The 22,530-nt window shown below is 31.1% G+C and overlaps 3 protein-coding genes across 9 annotated transcripts in view; 2 read left to right on the top strand and 1 right to left on the bottom strand.

Moving 5' to 3' along the window:
- The window catches only part of LOC111428706 (lipopolysaccharide-induced tumor necrosis factor-alpha factor homolog), a 34,832-nt gene extending 30,281 nt beyond the window's left edge, over positions 1–4,551 (top strand). For 5 of the 6 annotated variants that reach the window (XR_011641163.1, XR_011641161.1, XM_071198086.1 and 2 more), the window contains 4 exons: positions 2,776–2,896; positions 2,984–3,028; positions 3,087–3,222; positions 4,149–4,551. Coding sequence is in view for 4 of the 6 variants with exons in the window: in XM_071198086.1 (XP_071054187.1) it covers positions 2,776–2,896; positions 2,984–3,028; positions 3,087–3,222; positions 4,149–4,251 (405 nt within the window). In the remaining 2 variants the exon portion in view is untranslated. Of the gene's footprint in view, positions 1–2,648; positions 2,719–2,775; positions 2,897–2,983; positions 3,029–3,086; positions 3,223–4,148 lie in introns of those variants that run through there. The other variant, XM_071198083.1, reaches the window with a different exon arrangement.
- Positions 1–22,530, bottom strand: part of LOC111420405 (Cyclic nucleotide-gated ion channel subunit A) — a 220,483-nt gene that overhangs the window by 142,202 nt on the left and 55,751 nt on the right. The window lies entirely within an intron of this gene.
- On the top strand, positions 4,639–22,294 carry LOC111428705 (uncharacterized). 2 transcript variants are annotated; one of them, XM_023064355.2, is made up of 8 exons: positions 4,639–4,745; positions 9,095–9,173; positions 12,771–12,833; positions 13,644–13,706; positions 21,206–21,256; positions 21,334–21,363; positions 21,420–21,564; positions 21,617–22,294. In XM_023064355.2, the coding sequence occupies exons 1-8, from the start codon at positions 4,668–4,670 to the stop codon at positions 21,717–21,719; spliced, it is 612 nt and encodes a 203-aa protein (XP_022920123.2). In that variant the 5' UTR covers positions 4,639–4,667; the 3' UTR covers positions 21,720–22,294. The 2 variants fall into 2 exon arrangements, with proteins under 2 accessions (XP_022920123.2, XP_022920124.2); XM_023064356.2 differs by lacking the exon at positions 12,771–12,833.

The following is a 22,530-nucleotide window of genomic DNA, read 5'->3' as shown; positions in this document are numbered from 1 at the left end:
CTTTAATCTATGTTATTATAGGTATGATAATAGCATAAAGGATGTGCATTGTACATAATTTCGTTTACCTTCCCAATGCTAATTTAAGGAGTGAGTTCGTGCCAGTTTAGCCTCCGAAGATGTGGAAGCAATAACATTCTCTTTTTATATCACAAACCACAAAGAATCGCGAAGAAGCAATTGTGTTCCTTACGGCTACTTTCAAGTGTTGCAATACAATCTCTAATGCGGCTGTATCCCGTCGAGATGAACATTTGAGATTGGTGGTTAGTGCTTGAAATTAGTGTCTGGTGATTATATCTTCATTGTCCGTTGCTCGCAATTTCTTAATACACTTCACTGCATTATGCCTGTTAACATTCAAATTAACACAAAATACCTAAAGAGATAGGTATCTAGGCCCAGTCTACCATAGCTTAGAACTGTTTCATCAAATATTTAAATGCTTGTCATTGTTACCTATATGTATACAAAAAGTGTTACATACAGGAATGAAACATGACTCACAAAGTTTGTATTGTATACTAGCAGCACGAGAAATTGATGGCAATGCAAAACAAGGGTTTTGAAGAAATTGGTCACTGGTTGTTTGTGTAAAAGCAAAAGTGGTAGTAAAACAGCGCAGAGTGTGGGGTGTACCTCAGAAATCAATGTGCCGAGCAAGCTGCAATCTTGTACTAACACATCAAACTGTGTGTTACACTTTGGAGAATGACAATTTCGACGAGAAGTTGATCCGCTATGTTCTGTGTATCTGGGAACGTGAAGCTTATATTATGCAACTATGACAATCGAAAGATATTCGTCGAAAGGAATAATTTTTGTGGTGTTGCACCCGCAAAGATGTAGGGCCCATTTTACATATATATTATAGATTATATATATTATATATGTTATAGTTATTGTTGTTTTTATAACTGCCTATTGATGCTAGGGGTTTAGTCTTCCAACAGGACAGGACACTTACTTATTGGAATATTCAAGTTCATAGCTATCTCAACAATAAACTTTCGCATTGCTGAATTGTGCTGTAAGTGTCGTTTGTACTCTTGGTCTTTGGGGAGATTATGAACAACTTTCATGTAAATGCTACTACACACATTAGAGGAGCTGAGCGAACGGATTTATGTGTAGTGATGAGCATTGACAGAATGGAATTGATCTGTGGAAAACATTTATTGTCGGTTACGATTAGTTTTGAGTGTAGAGCATTTTGAAATTGAATGAATCTTTTATATAGTGTGCAACATTATGTAACATTATTTTCCGAAATGATAACACACTTTGTTTTCTATGTAGAGTATTTTTCTGCAAACACATCTACTTTTAATAATTTCTGTTAATCCGTTTTCATATAATTACAACATCCTACTATGCATCTGCAATATCTTTAATATCTTCTGGCTACCACTATAATATACCATATAATATATACCACACGATAACCTTCAATTATAGCAATCCCACTTTGTTTAAAATATTACATCTAAAACATCTCACGATTTCAGGCCCGCAAATACTGTTTCATGCGTTAACACTTCACATAATTTTTTGTCTCTCATCTACTTTTATATCCTATTGTCGGTCTCAAATATTTTTCTCAAATCTATTTTAGAACCTTCCGCTTTTTTATATCTTCGCCATAATGAATCTAACGATTTTTATTTTGCTGATTTCAATTCTTTTCCCATCAATCCTTTTCCTTACAAATTTATGCACTTTATTCACTCTACTACTATACCTCTCTTACATGTTTATTTATTATTATTCTTTGTTATTTTACTAACATTTTAATTTTTTTACCCATCATTTTTACACAGCTTTTCCTCTCTCGTATTATCCATTGTAATTCTTAGTTTCGTTTATTCTCACCCGCCGTGTTGAAAGAACTACTTTCATTTCGCTTAATATAATTTTTGCATCAATTTAGGTCAGTTTTATATATTTTTCAGATTCACTAAGATTGATTTTTAAATATGAAATTGTTTATATTCGGTTAAAAAAAAATAACTCAAATTCTTTAGAGATTGAAGAGAACGAACTTTCAATATAATATTAGAATGTTTTATGTGTGAAAAAGTCGGATTTCCAAAGATAACACATTTTTGTTAAAGATAATAAATTGCAACCCCAATTTATTATCCAATTATTAATTAGTGACCGATTTTTACGTTAATTTAAATAAATATGCTGATGACTCGAATGATGTTTTTGAAGATCAGTCTCAAACTCATATTAAAGATTGGCACAGAATAATCTGATACGGTTATCTATCCCGATACAATCCACGTTATTGATTGGGATGCAAAGGTTGCATCTAAGAATTATAATTGTATTAAACACAAATTTAATACAATTTCTTTTTGTACTTGATATTGCATTATCTCGACTACAAACAAAATTTTTATCTATACCCGTTACAAGCAAATGTCTTATTTTTTCTACACTCAACATGAATTTTTCTCTCCCCGCATCTAGTACAAACATTTTTCTAGTCATTTTTTTTTGATATTTCGAAAACGTAACATTCTCGCGTCAGATTGTGACATTAGTTAATCAAAATAACAACTAAATAGGACCAAATTAGATTAATAAATGTACAAGTGGCAGCAATAAACTTGAGGTTAACGTCAAATTTTGATTCTAGTTAAAAATATTTTTTTCTTTATGTATTTGTCACAACTATGATTTCAAAACAGATTATGTGTAATGATTGAAGTTTGATTGGTGTACAATAGTGAATATTCACTTAAATATATTAATTGTTCATTGTAGATGGAGGGCATACCAGCGAAAGGCGATGAGGGTTTCCAAAGAGTTCCTCCACCACCATATACAGCAAAACCTGAAGATCCACTACCAAATATACATTATCCACAACAACCTCCTCCACCTGGTAAGTACATCAAAAAATCTTAAATATAAAGATCTTTCTTAGTAACGAATATATTTTTTCTTTTATGTAATAAATAAAATTTAACAGGTTTTGTGCCCCCAAATGATGGTCCTTCATCTGCAAGTGTAACAGGTAAATCTGTATAGATATATTATTTTCTGTCAATTCTTATAAAATACTATCATTTCAGTTGTTCAAGCACTGCAACTTGACAGCACAAGTCAGATGGTTCATTGTGCCCATTGCGGAGTCACAAGTATGACCACTGTACAAGCTAAACCAAATACTATGACTCATACTATGGCGTTAGTAATGTGCTGTTTTGTGTAAGTAAAATGATTATTAATCTTCCAGCCCTTAGACAGTCACATAAACAATCCCGGGCAAAAATGGCATAGGGAGAAGTTATTAAACTTAAAATTTATTTGCCAAATTTTATTATTTACTTTTTTGTATTAAATTCATATAACTTAAGCCATTTGCATCATAAGTTGAGATATTTGCGGAACAACTAAAACCAGAACTAACGCTAGATCTAGAACTAGAAACATTCGAGTTTAGCCGTGCGCCTCTTAAGACGGCTACCGCAGAATGTTTCTAGTTCTAGTTTTAGCTAGATAACAAGTAACTAGACCTAGATCTAGAAACATTCGAGGTTTAACCGTGCGTCATCAGGCCAACTTCAGGGCCAATAAAAGAGTGTGAAATTATAAATTTAAATTCCATGAACTGATAGTCCGTACGCGTGTATAGAGAGGTTAAGATAAAAGCTATTTGAGGAACCTAAATATTTATACGTTAAAATAGGGTGATTCATATATTACTGAATTTTTTATTGATTATTGAGCATAAAATGTATTAAAATTTATAAGTACATATTCTGAGAAAGATAAGTTAAGATAAAAATTTTTAAAATTAGATTACATCCTGTGATTCCATACAATTGTTGTTTATAGAATAATATATTAATTACAAATTTTGCTGTTTCAAAACAGATTCAATAAAATTAAATCCCATGATAATAAACTGCCCGAAATGATATTAATCCATTTTGTAGCTTTTATAGTAATATTCGGTAACAAAACTATTCCATAAGGATTTGTGATATTATCCACAGCATCTGATTTTCGAATATATAATATGTAAATTATGAAATATTTTGATTTGTCGTTATTTAAACACCAAGAGATGAAAGCAATTGCGGTTTATTTTTTCTTCATGACATTAATTAACACTAATTAATAATTTTTAGATGCTGGCCCTGTGCATGGATTCCCTACGCATGCGATTCATGTCAAAGTATTCATCATTATTGCTCCAATTGCAATGCATACATAGGAGAATATCGTGGATAAATTAATAGAATAAATTAATCAAGAACGAAAATGAGATTAAATATAGATATATGTAAAAGTATATTTAATAAAAGTTGCACTAATTATTGTAATATGGTGATAAATAGGAGTATACTATTATTAAAAGTAAACAAAAGTAAATATATGAACATATTTTAAAGTGATAAGAAATAAATAATTTAAAATATACTGTACGTCAAGGTTTATGAGAATGTATTTCAAACGTTTGTGATCCATAAGAAAGATTTTTCATATACTATGTAAGAAAGAAATATAATCAAATAAAGAAACATAATTTTATTTCGGACTTTTTTTGAATGTGTAAATCGGACAAATAATCCTGTGTGGTGTTTAATCAACAACACAAAAGCATATCCGTTCTTATCAGATAAAATAAATCCTGGATATGATTTCAGATGTGTTGTTTCGGAGAGAAAATTCATTACAAAAGATATTCATTGTGGTTAGAGAATAGTATGGAAACTCACAAAGAGGTACGTTAATTTTAATTGTTATTTTAATCGGTGGATAGATTAAAATCTGTTTATTTTTAAGTAAATTTATATTTGGTATAATAATTAATTTACTATAGACAAACCGTACTTATAAAAAATATACAGGTGTTCCTGTAAGTCGTGGCATAATTTTAATCATAAACACTACAGTTAAAATGATGACGATTCGTGTAAAAATTTTTGGTCTAAACCTAAGATATGAGCCTTTAAAGTTATGAAATGTTTAAACATTTTCAATGTGGTTGGTCTTAGAAAGATAAAATTTGGCAAACAATGCAATGTTATCATGAGAAATCGTTTAAGATCTCTTTTGAAAGTATACAACCACGGGATAAATATTTTACAGTGTCCACAAAGGGTATTTCCTTAAAACTTTTTTATTATGTCGTAAATCCTTAAAATTTCCAACTGATTCTAAAAGCGTATTTGATTTTAATATTATTTTCACCCAGTGTTGCCACACAGTGGAGGCTGTAGTACCTTACTTGAAAATGAAGATAACCGTATTTTATGTAAAAATACCTTACTTGTACTAAAAATGATAGTGATATAAAAGGTTTTGCCAAATTAATTCTATAAAATGAACTGTGCAAACAAATAGGTAAAAAGTTATTTTAAGTATAACAAAATAACTAATAGTTTTTTACCATCTTGTTAAATCCACATTTCTCGGTAGATATTGAGTATTTTGGAGAAAATACAAATAACATACGAAAGTATAAAATTTTTAAATAACGTGTTTTTTTCCAAAAAAACAGGCAATAATATTTTTATTTACCGATGATATTATTTTACCATTTTGGAATCTTGACTAAACAGGTCATCTTTTAAAATTACTTGCTAAGTATTACTCCTTTTTTAGAAATGGTGTGTCAAACTTAGTGAACATAAGTTTTTTCAACCTTAACTCAATCAAACTAAATTTTTTTTCACTATTGTCATTATTAAATTGCGAACCTTTCTGGCCGTAGTAGCTAAAGAGATGATTTTTAACATTTTCAAAAATATGTCTATTATCATTTAACGAAGAGATGGATTTTTTTTATTGTTTTAATTTGGCGTAACATTTAAAGAACGGGATTATTGTATAATTTAATTTGTCTTACTAGTTTCGCCTATAACGGCATCTTCAAAGACTTGGTCAAAATTTTATGAAAATAACAACTTCAGATAATAATTAACGAAATGTTTTACACGTTAACTGTTACACGATAATACTTACATTATGTGATGTATATTATATGATTATACACGAATAACAAAATACTTAATTTATTTCAATAAATAGACATGTTTCGAAACAAATGTTTCATCTTCAGTACTTAAAAATAATTACAAAATAATGGAAAATTTTTTTTTAATATATGTTGGAAATAGGTCTGAATTGTAGTTATTTTTCTTAAAAATAAAATACTTCTAAAAAAATTTTTTTACAAAATCAAATTAAATCCTTAAATTTCTTGGAAAATAACTTATGAAATATGGAAATATGGAGAATTTCATCCCTTTTATTTTTATTTCTCGCGCGGTACCTGTGTGACTTTGATATTCGGGACACCTGTGATACAGAGCGAACATGAGCGAAATATTATAAAATTTAAACACAGAATTAGAAGAGACATGAATACACAAGAATATTATACGCCAATATAACCAACGAAAATATTGTGGTTTTTGTCTTTACAGCATTTTACGCCACCTGTTACCATGTGTATTTTCTTAACCTTCGAGCGGGCGCGTGTCATAAATTTTTTGACATCAGGTCCGTATTAATAAGTATTACATTATTTTTAATAAAACACACATTTTGCTAGAGTAAAAATATTTAATTAAGACGTAAAGACGGGTAAACCCGAATGATTTTAGTTTTAGGTCTTGTGTTAGTTCAAGTGATAATGCTAGTGCAATACTAGAACTAACACTAGACCGAGAACTAAAAACATTCGGATTTAGCCGCACGTCTCTCAAGACGGCTAAATCCAAATGATTCTAAACCTTGTGTTAGTTCTAGTGATAGTGCTAGTTTCGTGTTTAGCCGTGCGTCTGAAAAAGCACAGCTAAACCCGAAATTTCTAGTTCTAAGTCCAGTGTTAGTTTTAGTTCAATTAGAATTATGTAACATAGTGATATCTTATGTTAACTAGCGGTATCTACCACTGTCATTGGAGCTAACATTAGACCTAGAACTACAAAAATACAGGTTTAGCCGTGTTAAGCCTTTGAATATACTGAATATAATACATAAACTTACGAAAAACCGAAAATATTGAAAAGGTGAAAAAAATATCGATTCCGACAAAAATGTCATTACGGACCTGTATTTTTCAAAAATGTTCAAATGATCCGAAACCTTCATGTATAACTCAAAACCTGTTTATAATACATTTATATCCCTTAATACATCCCAGAATATAAATACGGCCTTATAAATCAGTAATTAATGAGTAAATTTTTTGTCTTTTATAACTTTTTTGCCACAAAGACAACGTCAATGTATTTTTTTTTACATTTTTTGTTCATCATGTTCAAAATACATAGTTACATGAATACTTTATCGTTAAATCCTTTCAAATGCATAATAGAAGGAGATATACAGGGTGCCCATTATGTATGGAATATAGTATATATCTTGGTAGGTATCAACTTTATAAAAAAACATTTTATACAAAAGTTGTTTAATATTTTATTTGCCATAATAAGACTGCATTCAATTGTTTTTAATTCAGAAAACAAATGAGAAACGAATAACACTTGAAGATTTTTAAATGGCAATGTACCCTTTTGTTAGGCTCATTTGAATTTTAGTACCCTTATATCAGAATCAGAATCGTACATGTACGGTAATTACCGTACATATGGCAACACTGTTTTCACCCTTAGAAAATTTTGATTAGACTCATCGTTTTAGAGTTATTAAAGCAGTAAAGCAATATGTCAAGTTAATGGTCATCAATAGAAAGTATTTTTTCTAAACACACAGCATCAATAGTACATTTTTCCATCATAGTATGGCAAAACTGTAGCAGCAACGGCTGATCAGCATTTTTTAATTTTTGTACTGGCGTTAAGTGGTATGGATACAGTTGCTGTTTACGTACACCCTAAGCCGTACTTTTGGATATTCCGAACTGTTGATATCAAAAGTATCGTCAGTTATTTGCAATATCATCTCACCATATTTAGCACTGCCTAAACACTCTCCCAACGTTAAAAGCATATCAGTTTGCACACTAAAACTGAAATTATTTGTCATTTTAAACAACTATTACCGACTGAAGGATGTTGGGTAATGATTTGACAGTTACTTTACTGCTCCAGCTACAATTTGTATTTAGGTTGTACCTTTTTGCGAAAAGCTCTAAAACGATGCGTCTAATCAAAAATGACTAAGAGTGAAAATAATTTTAAAATGAAATAGGCTTTTAGAATATGTTGGATATTTTAAGGATTTACGACATAATAAAAAAGGTTTAAGAAAATAATCTTTGTGGACACCTGTATAGCATTTATGCCGTGGTCGTATACTTTCAAAAGAGATCTTAAACGATTTCTCATGATAACATTGCATTGTTTGCCAAATTTTATCTTTCTAAGACAAACCCTATTGAAAATAAAAACCATATATTAACTTCTAACTCTATAACACTATAAGATGAGGCGAGACTCATCTCATCCCACCAACACATCTTTAATACGATCTTAAAGATTTATTCGAATTTCTAATTTTTTAACATTCCACACTTTTTAACGACATCATTCTTATTTCATTTTTCATCCTCATTTTGTTTATACATCAGATAGCAAAATGCTTTACTTTCACATGATTTCCAGTCTACACCTATTATAGCTTCATTGACTTTGTCGCTGATGATGACTTTATATAAATAAATGCAAGTTAAAAGTTAATATATGGTTTTTATTTGATCATTAATCTTGCAACATGGATAACTCTTCCTATTGAAAATGTTTAAAAATTTTTTAACATTGATGGTTTATATCTGAAGCATTTATGGGTTTAGATCAAAAAATTTTGCACGAATCGCCATCATTTTAACTGCAGTATTTGTGATTAAAATTATGCCACAACTCGATTTACAGAAACACCTGTATATTGAAAGACTCTCTTCCATTAAGTACAAGTTATTATTTACATTAAACAACTTTTAAAATTACTTTTGTACTTCAAACCTACACGTTAAGATTAAATTAATAAAACCAATAAACATGTTTTTAAATATTCAATCTACCTTTAAATGTTATCGTTATAATTGTTATTACTCAGTAATCTAAAAATAAATTTCCTCGAATTATTTAAACACTAATTACAGATGGACCCACCTTATCCTAGTGAAGATAACAGACCTTATCCGCCACCGTATTCAGAACATCCTAAAGACGTCAATAATTGTAAGTGATACGAGAGGCCCAAAGGAAATCGAAACACTTTTATAAAAATTTAAGTAATTATTTGTTTCAAATTAAAGCTTAATATTATAAGTCAAAGCAGTCTTTATTGACTTTAATTCATTGTTCAACACATTTTATTTTTTATTGGCGAATTCATGAACTTCATAAAATTGTATCTCGAATGCTTTTGAAACTTGCTGATTAAATTCATATACAGGTCGCTGTTATGTATGGAAACGGTCGCTTATCTCCTAAAGTAAGATAGCTACCAAAAAATGTTAAGATATAAAAGTATTAGTGTTTTTTAAAATCCATTACAATAAATACAAATTAAATATGCAGGGTCAATCAAAAAGTTATGACGAAACAAAGTCATGTTTTTTTAATGGAACACTTTGTATATTATTCCATATTTCGGTTTATCTCGAAATTCTAAACAAAATTCATGTAACACATTATAAACCTAAACTGAACCGTTTTCAAGATATTGAACTTTGAAAATCAGTCTTATAAATTACTTAAAAATATTTTAGTCGTTTAGGTTCATAATTCATCAAGTTACCTTTGAAAGTTTCTCATCTCCATAGCAACGCAGTGACTTAACACATGTCAAAAATACAAAAATAGTTTGAATAACTTCCGCACGAAGATAAATTGTATAGATAAATTCGTAAATTTTTGAAAGTTCGATATCTGGAAAACGGTTAAGTTTAGGTCTATGATGTGCTATATGAATTTCGTTTAGAATTTTGAGATGAACTGAAATATGGAATAATATACAGGATGTTCCATTAAAGAAAACGTAATTTTGTTTCGTCATAACTTTTTGACTGATCCTGTATACTTAATTTGTCTTTTTTGTAATAGATTTAAAAAAACACTAAAACTTTTGTATCTAAACATTTTTCGCTAGCTATTTTATCTCCTATTAGCTTTAGGAGATAACCGACCGTTTTCATACATATCAACGACCTTGTATATCTTGAAAGAGGTTTTTTTTTAAGATGACTCATTCTTAACACTTCTGTAGTTGCATCTAATTGCAAGACATGACTCGGGCAATCTTCTTGTGTTAAATAGTGTAAGTTAAAGGGACTTGAAAAGAGGTTGAGCGTCTTTGCTTACTTTATGATGTCTATTCAGAACTTAGATATCATAACTGCACAAGTCAAAAAAACATTAAGAGGCTCTGAAGAAAATTTTAGACAAATTGCAAAGTGACATCTAAAGATCAGTGATGACTAATCACGATAGAACAGACTAAAACTAGAACTAACACTAGCATTATCGGATGTAATGTTGCAACCTTCTTCAGAAACAAGTTTGAAGTGGATTTCTTAGAGGTCTAATTTTAGTTTAATTAACACCGATCGTCAAAGCCTTTGTACTTACACGATAGAAAAGATTTTCTACTCGCTCACTTCTTCTTCTTATTGAAACATTATGACCAGTTATGACGCCGGTCAAGCTGTCTTTCCATAGCTTTGAAGGTCTTCCTATCAGTTTTTGTGCATGCTTCGCCATCTCTTGTACAATTTGCTAGGCACAACTGATTCATTCTTGCTACTTCTTGTTACTATGTCGGGTCTGATTTCTGTGTTTCTGTTACGACCCATTAGATTAGAGTACATCCGGATATTGTGCGTAGCGTTTTCATTTCAATTATTCTCAGTCGCCTCTTTGTCTCAGCTGTGTCGGCTCTTGCTTCCGCCGTATACGTAAGGATGCCTGGTATATTCTGGTCTTGCTTGCTATTGATAGATGTTCATTTCTCTATATTGGGTTGCAAAGTGCACTAATATTCTGGTTGCCTTTATGACTTACTTTGTGACTCTGCCCTTTAGTTCCTCATATCCATTGATTTGTATTCCGAGATATTCAAATTGGAACACCTGCTCAATGATCTGCTTTTGCACTACATTTTTGCATCTAATGGGTGACTTTGCGATGACCATGCTTTTCGTTCTATTGGTCGCGATTTTAATGTTTACCTTGTCACATTCCCTTCATTGAATGCGTTTAGAAGTCGTTGTAGTTCATCCACCGACTCTGCTATGATGATGGCGTCGTCTGCATAACACACAATCTTTATTATTGTTCCTCCCAGCATAGATTCGTCATTTATTCCATCTAGGCCATTGTCTATACTATCCATTAGCACGTTAAACAGTTATGGACTGGAACTGTCACCCTGTCAGATTCCGGCTTTGATGTTACCTTCTGACTATTCCCCGTTCGGGGTTCTTAGTTTTGTCTTGTTATCTGTGTTTGGTTGTTTGATCGTTTCTATGATGTTCGGGTAGGTATACGTTTTTTGCAATGAGGACTTTCAGTATGTCGGAAAGCCGCGAATATAAGAACAATATGTTAGTTTATTGAATTCCGGCGATTTTATGAACGGTTAAAATGATGTCGGTTGTGGACTGGTTCTTCCGGAACCCTTGATGTTTCTCTCGTGTGGGCACTTGTTCGGTGATATTGTCAGCTAGAAGCTTTGTGAATAGCTTCATGGTAGTGTCCAGTAACGATACACATAGGTACTTGTTACGGTCATCTAGCTTTGCCTTCTTGTGAGGATAATACTTGTACTCTGCTTTCAATACTTTGGCACATGCCTGGAGGTGAGGATTTTGTTAAATAGTTTTCTTAGTTGATCAGCTAGTGTTCTCCTTCCATATTTTAAGAGTTTCATTTCATTCATTAGAACAAATAATGAACTCACAAGAGAAGTACTTGTACAGACAGGAATCTGCCAGGGACAGTCTGGATCCAGCTCTCTTTAATATTGTATTGAAAACCATATGCAGTATTAAACAGGTGGAAGGAGCTATATAAATTTCAAACGTCTAAATAATTTAACAAGTTAATATCAAAACAGAAAAAATTGCGAAAATAAGCTAGCTTAAATAAGAATAAGTCACAAAATGTTTATTGACATGCAGTTTCTGCGGCTGTTGTTTTATCGCGTTCATGGTAACGCGATATTGCATTCAAATTTAAAGCTGACAATGAAAATTTAAAAATTACATATCTCGAAAACCAATGAGTATTGGACCTATGTGTATTAGGATTTTTTTCTTGTTTTTATCTCTACTATCACCTGCCAGCGTGTGTAAAGTTTGTTTATTAACACTCTGTATAATAGAAAATATAAAACTTTGTACAACCAATAATTAAACAAGAGGTATTACAAAAATTATCAAAAAACGTAAACTATCTCACGTTGGTACTTTGGGAGAGAGTTACTAAAAGAGCAACTACAGAAAAAGAACAACATATTATCAGCGCCACTAACAAAAGGAGCAATTACTGGAGTGTTACGGTCAAAAGATGCTTGATTGCTTGAATCAAATCATTTTCACCAAACCTTTGTTCTTTGTTTTCCTCTATTGTCATCCATTCTTTTGCTAGAAATTTCTACATAAAGATTAGAGTATCGCTATTAATAATAAGACAACGTTTTAAACAACTATCAAATTCTTTCTATGAAATTCAACCAAAATTAGAGTATCGATATGATTACTTTGTGGTCTCCCTTATATGTATAATATGGAAGATGAAGAAGATGAATTATAACTTTATTATTTACTTTTCTAGTTCCACATCCATTAGCGAATCAACAGCCCTCAACTTCTTATCCTACAGTAGCTGTACATCCAGGTGAACATAAGATATTAATAACGTCACTATCAATCAAACCTCGTAACACCATTATTGGTCAAATTTTAGTTATGGCAAAATAAAATCGGTCCCAAAAATGGAGTAATTTGGTTTGCTAATTATAGATGGTGACGATACAATAAGAATATTTCAGAATATATCTAACATTGTTTTGAATGACAAATATACTAAATAAAAATTCTTGTTAGATAATGTCAATATCCTTGCGATTTGTGAGTTCTCCTTTTATCTCACAAATCGCAAGGAATTGTTAATAATAAGAAATTATTCCATAATGGGTTATCACTGGTTTATTATCAAGCTGTAAAATAGAGTCCAAAAGTTTACAAAATCGTTTTACATAAGCATATGTTGATAATATCTTCAGTCTTATTTGTGACTTAATAATAACGAAACTTTGAATTCATCCCTAAAAAGTTGTGAATCGGTAATTTTTGATAATATAAGTTAAATAAGTTAAAAATTTAAAGTTATAACTTTGATAATAAGAAATTATTCAATATACCTATACTAACAGAAGGAGCAATTACTGGAGTGTTAAGGTCAAAAGATGCTTGAATTTAATCAACTTCAACAAATCCTTTGTATTCTCTATTGTCATCCATTTTTTGCTAGAAATTTCTACATAAAGATTAAAGTATCGCTATTAATAATAAGATAACGTTTTAAACAACTATCAAATTCTTTCTATCAAATTCAAACAAAATTAGAGTATCGATATGATTACTTTGTGGTCTCCCTTATATGTATATGGAAGATTAATTATAACTTTATTATTTACTTTTCTAGTTCCACATCCATTAGCGAATCAACAGCCTTCAACTTCTTATCCTATAGAAGCTGTGCATCCAGGTGAATATAAGATATTAATAACGTCACCATCAATCAAACCTCTTAACACCATTATTGGTCAAATTTTAATTATGGCAAAATAAAAACTATCCCAAAAATGGAGTAATTTGGTTTGCTAATTACTAATTATAGATGGTGACGATACAATAAAATAAGAATATTTCAAAATATATATAACATTGTTTTGAATGACAAATGTAGTAAATAAAAAATTCTTATCAGATAATATTCTTGCGATTTCTGAGATCTCCTTTTATCTCACAAATCACAAGGAATTGATAATAATAAGAAATTATTCAATAACGGGTTATCACTGATTTATTATCAAGCTGTAAAATAGAGCCCAAAAGTTTACAAAATCGTTTTACATAAGCATATTTTGATAGTATCTTCAGACTTATTTGTGATTTAATAATAATGAAACTTTTAATTTATCCCTAAAAAGGTTAACTTTAAAGAGTGATTTCTCAAGAATAAATCGACATATCTAAAATCAGTTTTCGCTATTACAATGATAGAGAATTGTATACAAAAATACTTCAAGTTTAGTTTTTATAAATTTTTATGTAACTCAGATTAGAAAACCAAAATTAAAATCATCACCAAAAAAATGTTAATCGGTTAAACTTTAAAGTTTGGTTATTCAAAAATAAATCGAGATAATCAAAATCGTTTTTCACCATTAAAATGACTTGAAACTTCTAAATAAATACTTCAAATTTAGTTTTTCTTATTCTACACGTAACCTAGAAAAAAATATTCGAACTCAACATAAAAAGACTATCTAGGTGAATAATAAATGTTTTTTTAGATTAAGTTTAAAAATTCACCAAATTTTCATTAAATTTACTTCTAAATGTTCTTTATTTGATTACAATGCACTCTTGAGATGCGATTTTAAGGTTGTTATCTTAAGTATAAATCTTAAGACATTTAAATATGCAGATTAGTAATCTTTTTGTTTCATCATGATGTGTCAATTTCAAATTCATTCTGATATATATTGTTTTTTAATCGAAAATTTCTTCAAAAATCCATTTCATATTCTTTTTTATTTCTTACATTTATTTCGAGTATTTATTTTAGAGTATACAATACTTTATTACCAATGAAAATGCACGCTACAATATCGTAATAATATTTTTAAGGTATATAGAGATGGTTATCATGGTGAAGCCCAATTTAGAAAATCTCATTTAATTTCGCAGATAAAGTGTTTTAAATACAGGATTAACAGTTATTACAATTTATCTAAATCGTTAAAAATCGATTTCTAGCACAATCGTTATGAACTTTGAACATTGATAAAGAAAATAGTCACATTGTTAATTGTAAATCCCGCTATTGAAAACCCTACCACTGTTAATTGTTTGGTTATAATTTTTTTTAATTAAACTTATTCAGTTGGACTATCAAGGTTAGAAACAATTTATTCCTGGTTCTTCTCAAAACATCCCTTAATATTTCTCAACATCTTCCCACAATATTATCTGTAGGTGGCTGTTTGCAATATCGTGCTCGATCTTCTTCCTATACATTGTCTCGATATATCTCAATCTCGTCTTTGCCCTTTTTTAACATCATTCTCATTCTCAAATTTTCGGAAAATCAGGGTGGTTTAAATAAGTCTGTAGTGTGTTAATCGGAGAACTCGGCTAATTAGGAAGCTGTTATAACCTTTGATATACAGCGTGTCCCGTATCTTCCGCATCAGAGCATTATACGGTTGTAGGATACATTATTCTGAAGCGATCTTTCTAATAAAATTTTTTCGAAATGTTTATAATAACCGCACGGGAATTGTTTAAAGGAACTGCTTTTCGTCCAATCAGCAGATCGCAAATCAGACTCAGGTAATCGGTGCCACCCTCGGCCGGTTCGCTACGCCGCTGATAACTCGTTTCCCACGTGTACTCACCAATAGATTCGTCGTGGAAAGAGAAATAAACTTTTTCGAATCAAAGTCGTCCGTTATTGGTCGTCGTTAAACAGTTCCCGTGCGGTTATTATAAACATTTCGAAAAAATTTTATTAGAAAGATCGCTTCAGAATAATGTATTCTACAACCGTATAATGCTCTGATGCGGAAGATACGGGACACGCTGTATATAGTAGAAGTTATTAGTAGAAAAGCTATTATTGAATATATAAAAATATTGGCCAATAATTTGAGATTTTTCATGGGGAAATCTTTTCTTTTGCGTTGTAACATACGACAGACGAGACACTTGCGACTTTTGTATCGATCTCCAAGTTTTGTATCGATATGATGTCGACGTAGCGGACTTTGGCGGCAAGTGACCTCGAGTTAATTAAGTTATATGTCCTTAACATTTTGCAGTTTTGCATGTATACACATCGATATTGTTTCAATGCAGCGACCTCGGCTTAATTAATTGATACACCCAGTGTCGGATTAACGATAACTAGGGCGCTAGGTAAAAATTGAGTCAGGTTTCCATGTTCGAATATTAAGCACATATATTATTAAGTTATTAATTGAATCTCCTACCAACCCTAGGGCCCTATGCAACTGTATTACCTATTGGATAATCCGGCACTTGATACTCCTTTGAAAAATGTTTAAAAATTATACATTCTTGAAAAATACCTAACTGCTCTGTGTAGTGCCTTGCTCCTATGTGAGCTCACCTTAATTATATTCCTATGCGAGGGATAGCATTTTAGAGATCGATATCTTCGTAACCGCTAGATGAAAAAAATTGCGGTAAGTTTGTTATAATCAATATCATCTCTAACTTCTTAGAACGATTTCAACAAATAGAGAAACAAAAATAAGTTCCAGGCTGGACGTCGCGTCTTTATTTCTTTGTGCAGGAAAAATGAAGGCGCGACATCCTGTTTGAATCGCATAGCAGCCGTATTGGACAGAAAATTTTCAAATACACATATGTTACGTATAAATGTTCAGTGATTGCAACAAACTTTACCGCAATTTTTTTCATCGAACGGCTGCGAAGATATCAATCTCTAAACTGTGCAAATATATACCGAGAGACACCAATAAAATCTACGTCAAGCATTATGTTGATCCAAGCAAATATCTTTGGTAGAATGTGTGTAAAGTAGAGACTCCACACACACTCTACCAAACATATTGTGAATAGAGGATTCACAACCTCATAAGCAAAGGTGTCAACTAGTAACTGAAACGATTTTTCTTAATTCTGAGGTTTTCACAAAACAACGGTAATACTATGTTTACATTTCAAAAACTGTTCGAGATAAAGGATGTCCCTTTATAAACGAAATTATTGGCATCTTTATGAACACTAACCCTATTGGTATATGAGTTGCAAGCCATAGATAATCTTAACAACCTCAATTAACAGACATATCCAAACGTCTTTTAGTTCCATTCTCCTAACCAGATCATGATTACAGCCGAGTTCAACTTATTTCGGATAAAAATAAAAACTTATTATATTCAACTTATTAATTAAGAAATCAAAATTTTCAGGTTCGTTTAAAAGAGTAAGCTTTAAGAGTTACAGCAAAATTTTTCAATGAACGGTTTATAACTTTTCGTGCTAGATATCAAACGGAGACGACAAAGGAGATATAATGGGGAAAGGAGAGAAATGTTCTTTAGGGCTCTTCTCTTAATTAATATTGCACTAGGTCATCCTAAAGATTTACAACACAAAATTGAAGAAATTGTATTCCCGCTTCTTTATTAACACCGTTAGAACAAAAAATTATTTCAATTTTAGAAAGATATTTTATCTAGAAGAAGGATTTAATAAATCGAAAGCTAATAATAATAATAAGTAAATAAAACTAATAACTTTTAACGTTTTAGAAAATATACCTTACTTTTCATTATGGTGAATATTTCATGTTTTAAATTATTGATTTGAAGTAACAAAATTGAAATTCCGTTTTCTAGAGCATTGAATTTCAGTCGACGTCGGTGACAATAACAAGCTTACTGGGAGACAGTTGAGTTTGTTGAAATCACCTGCTTTCGATTTCAAACCTTCTTCTTTTCCTATTTTTGTTAACGTTTTCTATCCGCAACTTGCAAAAAAAAGACCAAATTTCTTGTTCATTTTCAATTTCGTTTCGATCTAGGAGTTATTTTAAATTGCAATTTATTCTGTAATTCTTATTAAGGAAGTAATTATTTCACTTAATGTTTTCCACTCAATCGATTTAAGAGTCAAAGAAAAGTGATTATTACGTAATTAAAAGTGCCTCTAAAAAACTATACGTAGAAAAAATAAAAATGAGAAATCTACACCACTTACCATTATACATGAAATAAAATTGTATGAAGAATTCTGTGAGACGCCAAAAGACAAGTTTAAGGAAGACTACTACAGCAAAAGTTAATTGTGTCAATTCTGAAGTCTGTAAGAGATATTGAGTGTCAAGGGAATAAACTTTCCGCATACCTATACGAAAATATGAATATCAAGACATTTTTGGTTAACAATGGGCATGTTAATTAACAATAAAATATCATGGAAGGAAAAAACACCGTTAAACATATTCATGATAACATTCGCCAACGACGAGAAAATCGATAAAAACATGAAATAACTGAAATTGTAGGTAGTAGAGTAGAAATTTTTTTTGCCATTGAATGTGGAGAATCGGTAATACAAATTTTGACCAGCATGTGTAAGATACTCTGATACAAGGAATGACAATCTATTTGTTAGCATCTGAAGAGTAATCGTGCCAATTTAAAACTTTTTTCAATGAACATTGCCTGAGAGATAGGATTTTAAAGCGCCTGCTAAAATTTTGCCAAAAAGAACATAAAACCAAAACGAAAAACGCTAGGTATCAATAACTTTTATCAATCTCACTATACTTTTTTGCGTATAATTAAAAGGTATAATAAACACTTCCGTTTGATCAAATGTGATGGTCATCTTGAAAGTATTTTAAATCGATAGTTTTAGATGATTGACTCCTATTAAGGTAAGTGCAGTAATAATTAAAAAAAATATTTATCATTTTAAAGATGCTAAAACAGAGGCAAAATGTATTGAAACTATCAAAACCAAAAATGGTAGTATACTTGTGGTCAGTTTATATAGTCCTACAAAAAATAGTATCAAATGTGGATGATATGAGTAGTTCGTACAACCCATTAGTAATCGATTCATCGTAGGTGGTGATACACCAGAGGTAGAGAGAATTGCTAAAGATTGTAAACCTATCTCAATAGGCAAACCTACGTATTGACCAACATACCCCGGTAAGATCACAGATCGGATAGATGTTTACATCATCAAAATCATTTCAAGCAATGTATACGCATATATACCTTGAGCTAAACTCTTCTGGTCAAGCAAAAGAAAATGATTAGGAATGCGTTCAAATTAACGTTAGAACAAAAAATACCCTGGCAGTCGCACTGAAGAACAAGTTGATTTTGTGGTGGAGAAACTGATCAAAGATCTTTAATACTCAGCATGGCAAAATATCAGAAAAATGAGGAAAAATCTAAAAAGAAATAACTACAACTGATATCAAAGAAAAGGGCGAGAAAGAACTCAGCTGTCGAGGGCCCCACAAGACAAAGCAAAAGTGAACAATCTTACATATCAACTGAAAAATGAAATTAAAAACTTAGAGATGACACATCAGTGAAGTTCTATATGAACTTATTAATGACTTCAGCACCGAATATTTGCTATGGAAATTCACCAAAAATCTAGACACATATCATACAAACACCTCCGATCAGAAATGAAGACAGTTGCTGGGCTAGAAATAACTTACAAAAGGCTTGAAGATCATCTGGAAAGATGTTTCAACCTAATCCAGGAAAGCAAAATAATAACACTCGCCCCTCCAGCTGGAAGATATTAATGATAGGAAATCAAGACCAATATTAACCCAAAGAAAGTTTCTTATCTTATCGGCCTACATCACTATTGCAAATAATGTCTGAAAAAACTATTTGAAAAACCATTACTTGAAAGATTAAGGTCAATCATCAAAGAATAACATATCAACCCGGATCATCAATTTGGGCTCAAAAATCAATCTATAAAAAGAAGGTTTGCTCAGCAATAATTCTGGTTTTCACTTACGACAAAGCATAGCTTGAAGAAGGGTTGAACCAAAAGTTTGAAACACTTGTTCCTGTCCAATACTTAGAAATCGTAGAATCCTACTTATCTGAACGTTATTTCAGGCTCGAACAAGATGATGCCTACTCTAACTTGAGAAAACTGTTATCGATTTTACTAAAAAACGGATTGAACACATGATAAATATATACTAGATATTTATCAATAAGTAATTTTCTACGAAAATATAACTAACTATCTTGGCATGCTAAACTCAGGTGGAAATCACAAGTCAAAAAATAATATTAATAACTCAGAATTAAGTACAAAAAATGTATTGCCTAATTGAACTAAAACTAGAACTAACACTACCACTATCACTAGAACTAACACTAGACCTAGAACTAGAAACTTTCGGGTTAAGCCATGCGTTTTTTGAAAAAATGTTTGACGTTAAGGATGCCATGTTGCAACCTTCTTCAGAAACAAGTTCGAAGTTAGTGTTCGAAGTGTTAGTTCTAGTTTTAGTTTAATTAACACCGGCTGTGAAAGCCTTCGTACTTATAATGTATTGTCTATTAGGCATACATGGAGCCCTGATAGTATATAACAAGCTTTATCAACAAGTTATCAAATGTTGACGTATGATATTGACAAATTTCACAAATGTTGAAGGTTTTAGAATAAAGTACGCAGAGTAATTGTTAACGCTCCATGTCAAAGACCTAAAAGTGAAGCTGTCGACAACGTTATCAAAAAATATGCTAGGATACACGAACACTATATCGAGACTCTCTGGATATATGACTAGTTCGGACTATTTGGATAACAAAGGCTTAGTTAGAAGATTGAAAGTGAAACTAATTGAATTGGTATAGTGAAAGTGATAACGAAAGTGATACAAATCTAGTGCACATGAATGTAGTGTATGTAAGAATGGCCGAATCGAACCAATTCGACTATCGTAGAATAAGTTTGTTATGTAGTCGTAGTAGATTAAGTTAGAAACAAATAATTCATCAGTTTACTAGATTACTATATATCATTAAAAAAAATTTACTAAAACAAGGAAGTTTCTGTAGCTTTTCTTTTCATTTGATCTTTTTGTTAACATTATCTGTCGAAAGACATCGGATAAGGGCAGATTTATTATTATAGTCGCAAAAACCCGTGTGTTTTCGTCCGGAAATATATTGTCAATGCAATTGCTACTTCTTTCCGTGACTTTCGATGGCTTAAAAGCACAGTTTTAGGTCATGTGTAGCCATCAATTTCAGTAAGTACCCTCATTCAGGGGAGTTCTTTTTTAAGCCGATGTTAATATTACTCGCTACATATCCCGGAAACATATATATTTTGTTATTCTTCAATATAATCGTTTAATAGAGATTATATATTCAAATCTGTTTACTCTCTATATTATTATTAACAGATTTATGTTTTTAGTTCCAAATTCAAATATACCGCATATTTACCCACCATATCCACCACCACCAGGTAATGTTAAAGCATTTTAATCATATCTTTTGATTTAATTATTCCTAATTAATAACCACTTTTTAACTTTTATGTAGTTACATCACCACCAAGTGGAGTCACGACAAGTAAATATTTTAGTACATGTAAATAGGACATAAATCAATTTTTAATTAATTTTTAGTTCAAGTGATTGAAGCTCAGCCCGCTTTTGGTACTGATAGTCAATATGCAAGGTGTACAAATTGTGGAGTGCAAGGTTTTACGATTATTAAATCAAAACCAACGACAACAACTCACATTATAGCACTAATTTTGTGTTGTGTTATGTCAGTTTTAATAAAAAAGAAACTATGGATTACTTAACATTTTAATTTTTAGATTATGGCCACTTGTATGGATTCCATACGTATGCAGTTCCTGCCAAAAAACGGTTCATTATTGCCCAAGTTGTAATCAATATTTAGGGGAGAATACAAATTAAACAGTATTATGAACTTGATTTGTATATTGTGTCCCAATTAAAATTAATAAAGCATTTACATTAAACATAAATCGTAAACAGGGTGAACATAAATTGATTTATCTTTAATCAATTGACGCCTTGCCTGCACATCGTCAATTACTACAATTGCCTTTCAACAATGGATACAACTGGGGTGTTAGTAATAGATTAATTTATTGTGGAATAAGTTTGGTTCAGATGCTCCAAAACGGGTATCAAATAGAAATTAGATTTAAGGTCTGAAATCCGGATATCCAACGATTTCAAAACCCAGCCCTTTGTTGTTAATCGACTAATGCTGTAGTAAACTGATAAAGTCGGTCGATTTATAACGGCTTTGGTCGTCACGACTGCTGCTGTTACATTTACGTATCACTACAACACCCTCATCAAATGTGAAAACTCTTCACGGTTTCAGGATTCGAAAACGTAAAGTTGAAGTGCTAAATTTAGTTTCCACGTTTTATAGACGTGTTTAATAATAGGTAATAAAATAACGAGATGTAAAATGTAATGTATCTACTAAGTATATGATTTTATCTTTTTAAGCTACACCATTCTTTTTTATTTTATATTTTACCTAATATTTAAAACTCAATTATTTTATTTAATGGGCAACTAAGGTAACTACGTAATCCGCAAAATGACGTCAAAACGAGTTGTTGACTACATTATGCTCCAACGCCTCTGACTCGAACTTGTTAAAATGATTAAAAACTCTTCGGTGGCTTTATTATCGAAATGCGATGTGAACGGGCTCATTTTAAATGCACTTTACGCCCCCTTTTAA

The sequence above is a fragment of the Onthophagus taurus genome, chromosome 1 (genome assembly GCF_036711975.1).
Source record: "Onthophagus taurus isolate NC chromosome 1, IU_Otau_3.0, whole genome shotgun sequence".
NCBI lineage: Eukaryota > Metazoa > Arthropoda > Insecta > Coleoptera > Scarabaeidae > Onthophagus > Onthophagus taurus.
Note: the sequence above shows the minus strand (reverse complement) of the source record. Positions and strands in the feature narration are given on the sequence as shown.

Excerpts from the sequence above, each read along its gene's own strand:
- LOC111428705 (XM_023064355.2), top strand. The coding sequence starts at position 4,668 with ATGTGTTGTTTCGGAGAGAAAATTCATTACAAAAGATATTCATTGTGG. Across the intron at positions 12,834-13,643 it reads TACAGTAGCTGTACATCCAG|TTCCACATCCATTAGCGAAT; the intron begins GTGAACATAAGA and ends TTACTTTTCTAG. Across the intron at positions 21,257-21,333 it reads ACCATATCCACCACCACCAG|TTACATCACCACCAAGTGGA; the intron begins GTAATGTTAAAG and ends ACTTTTATGTAG.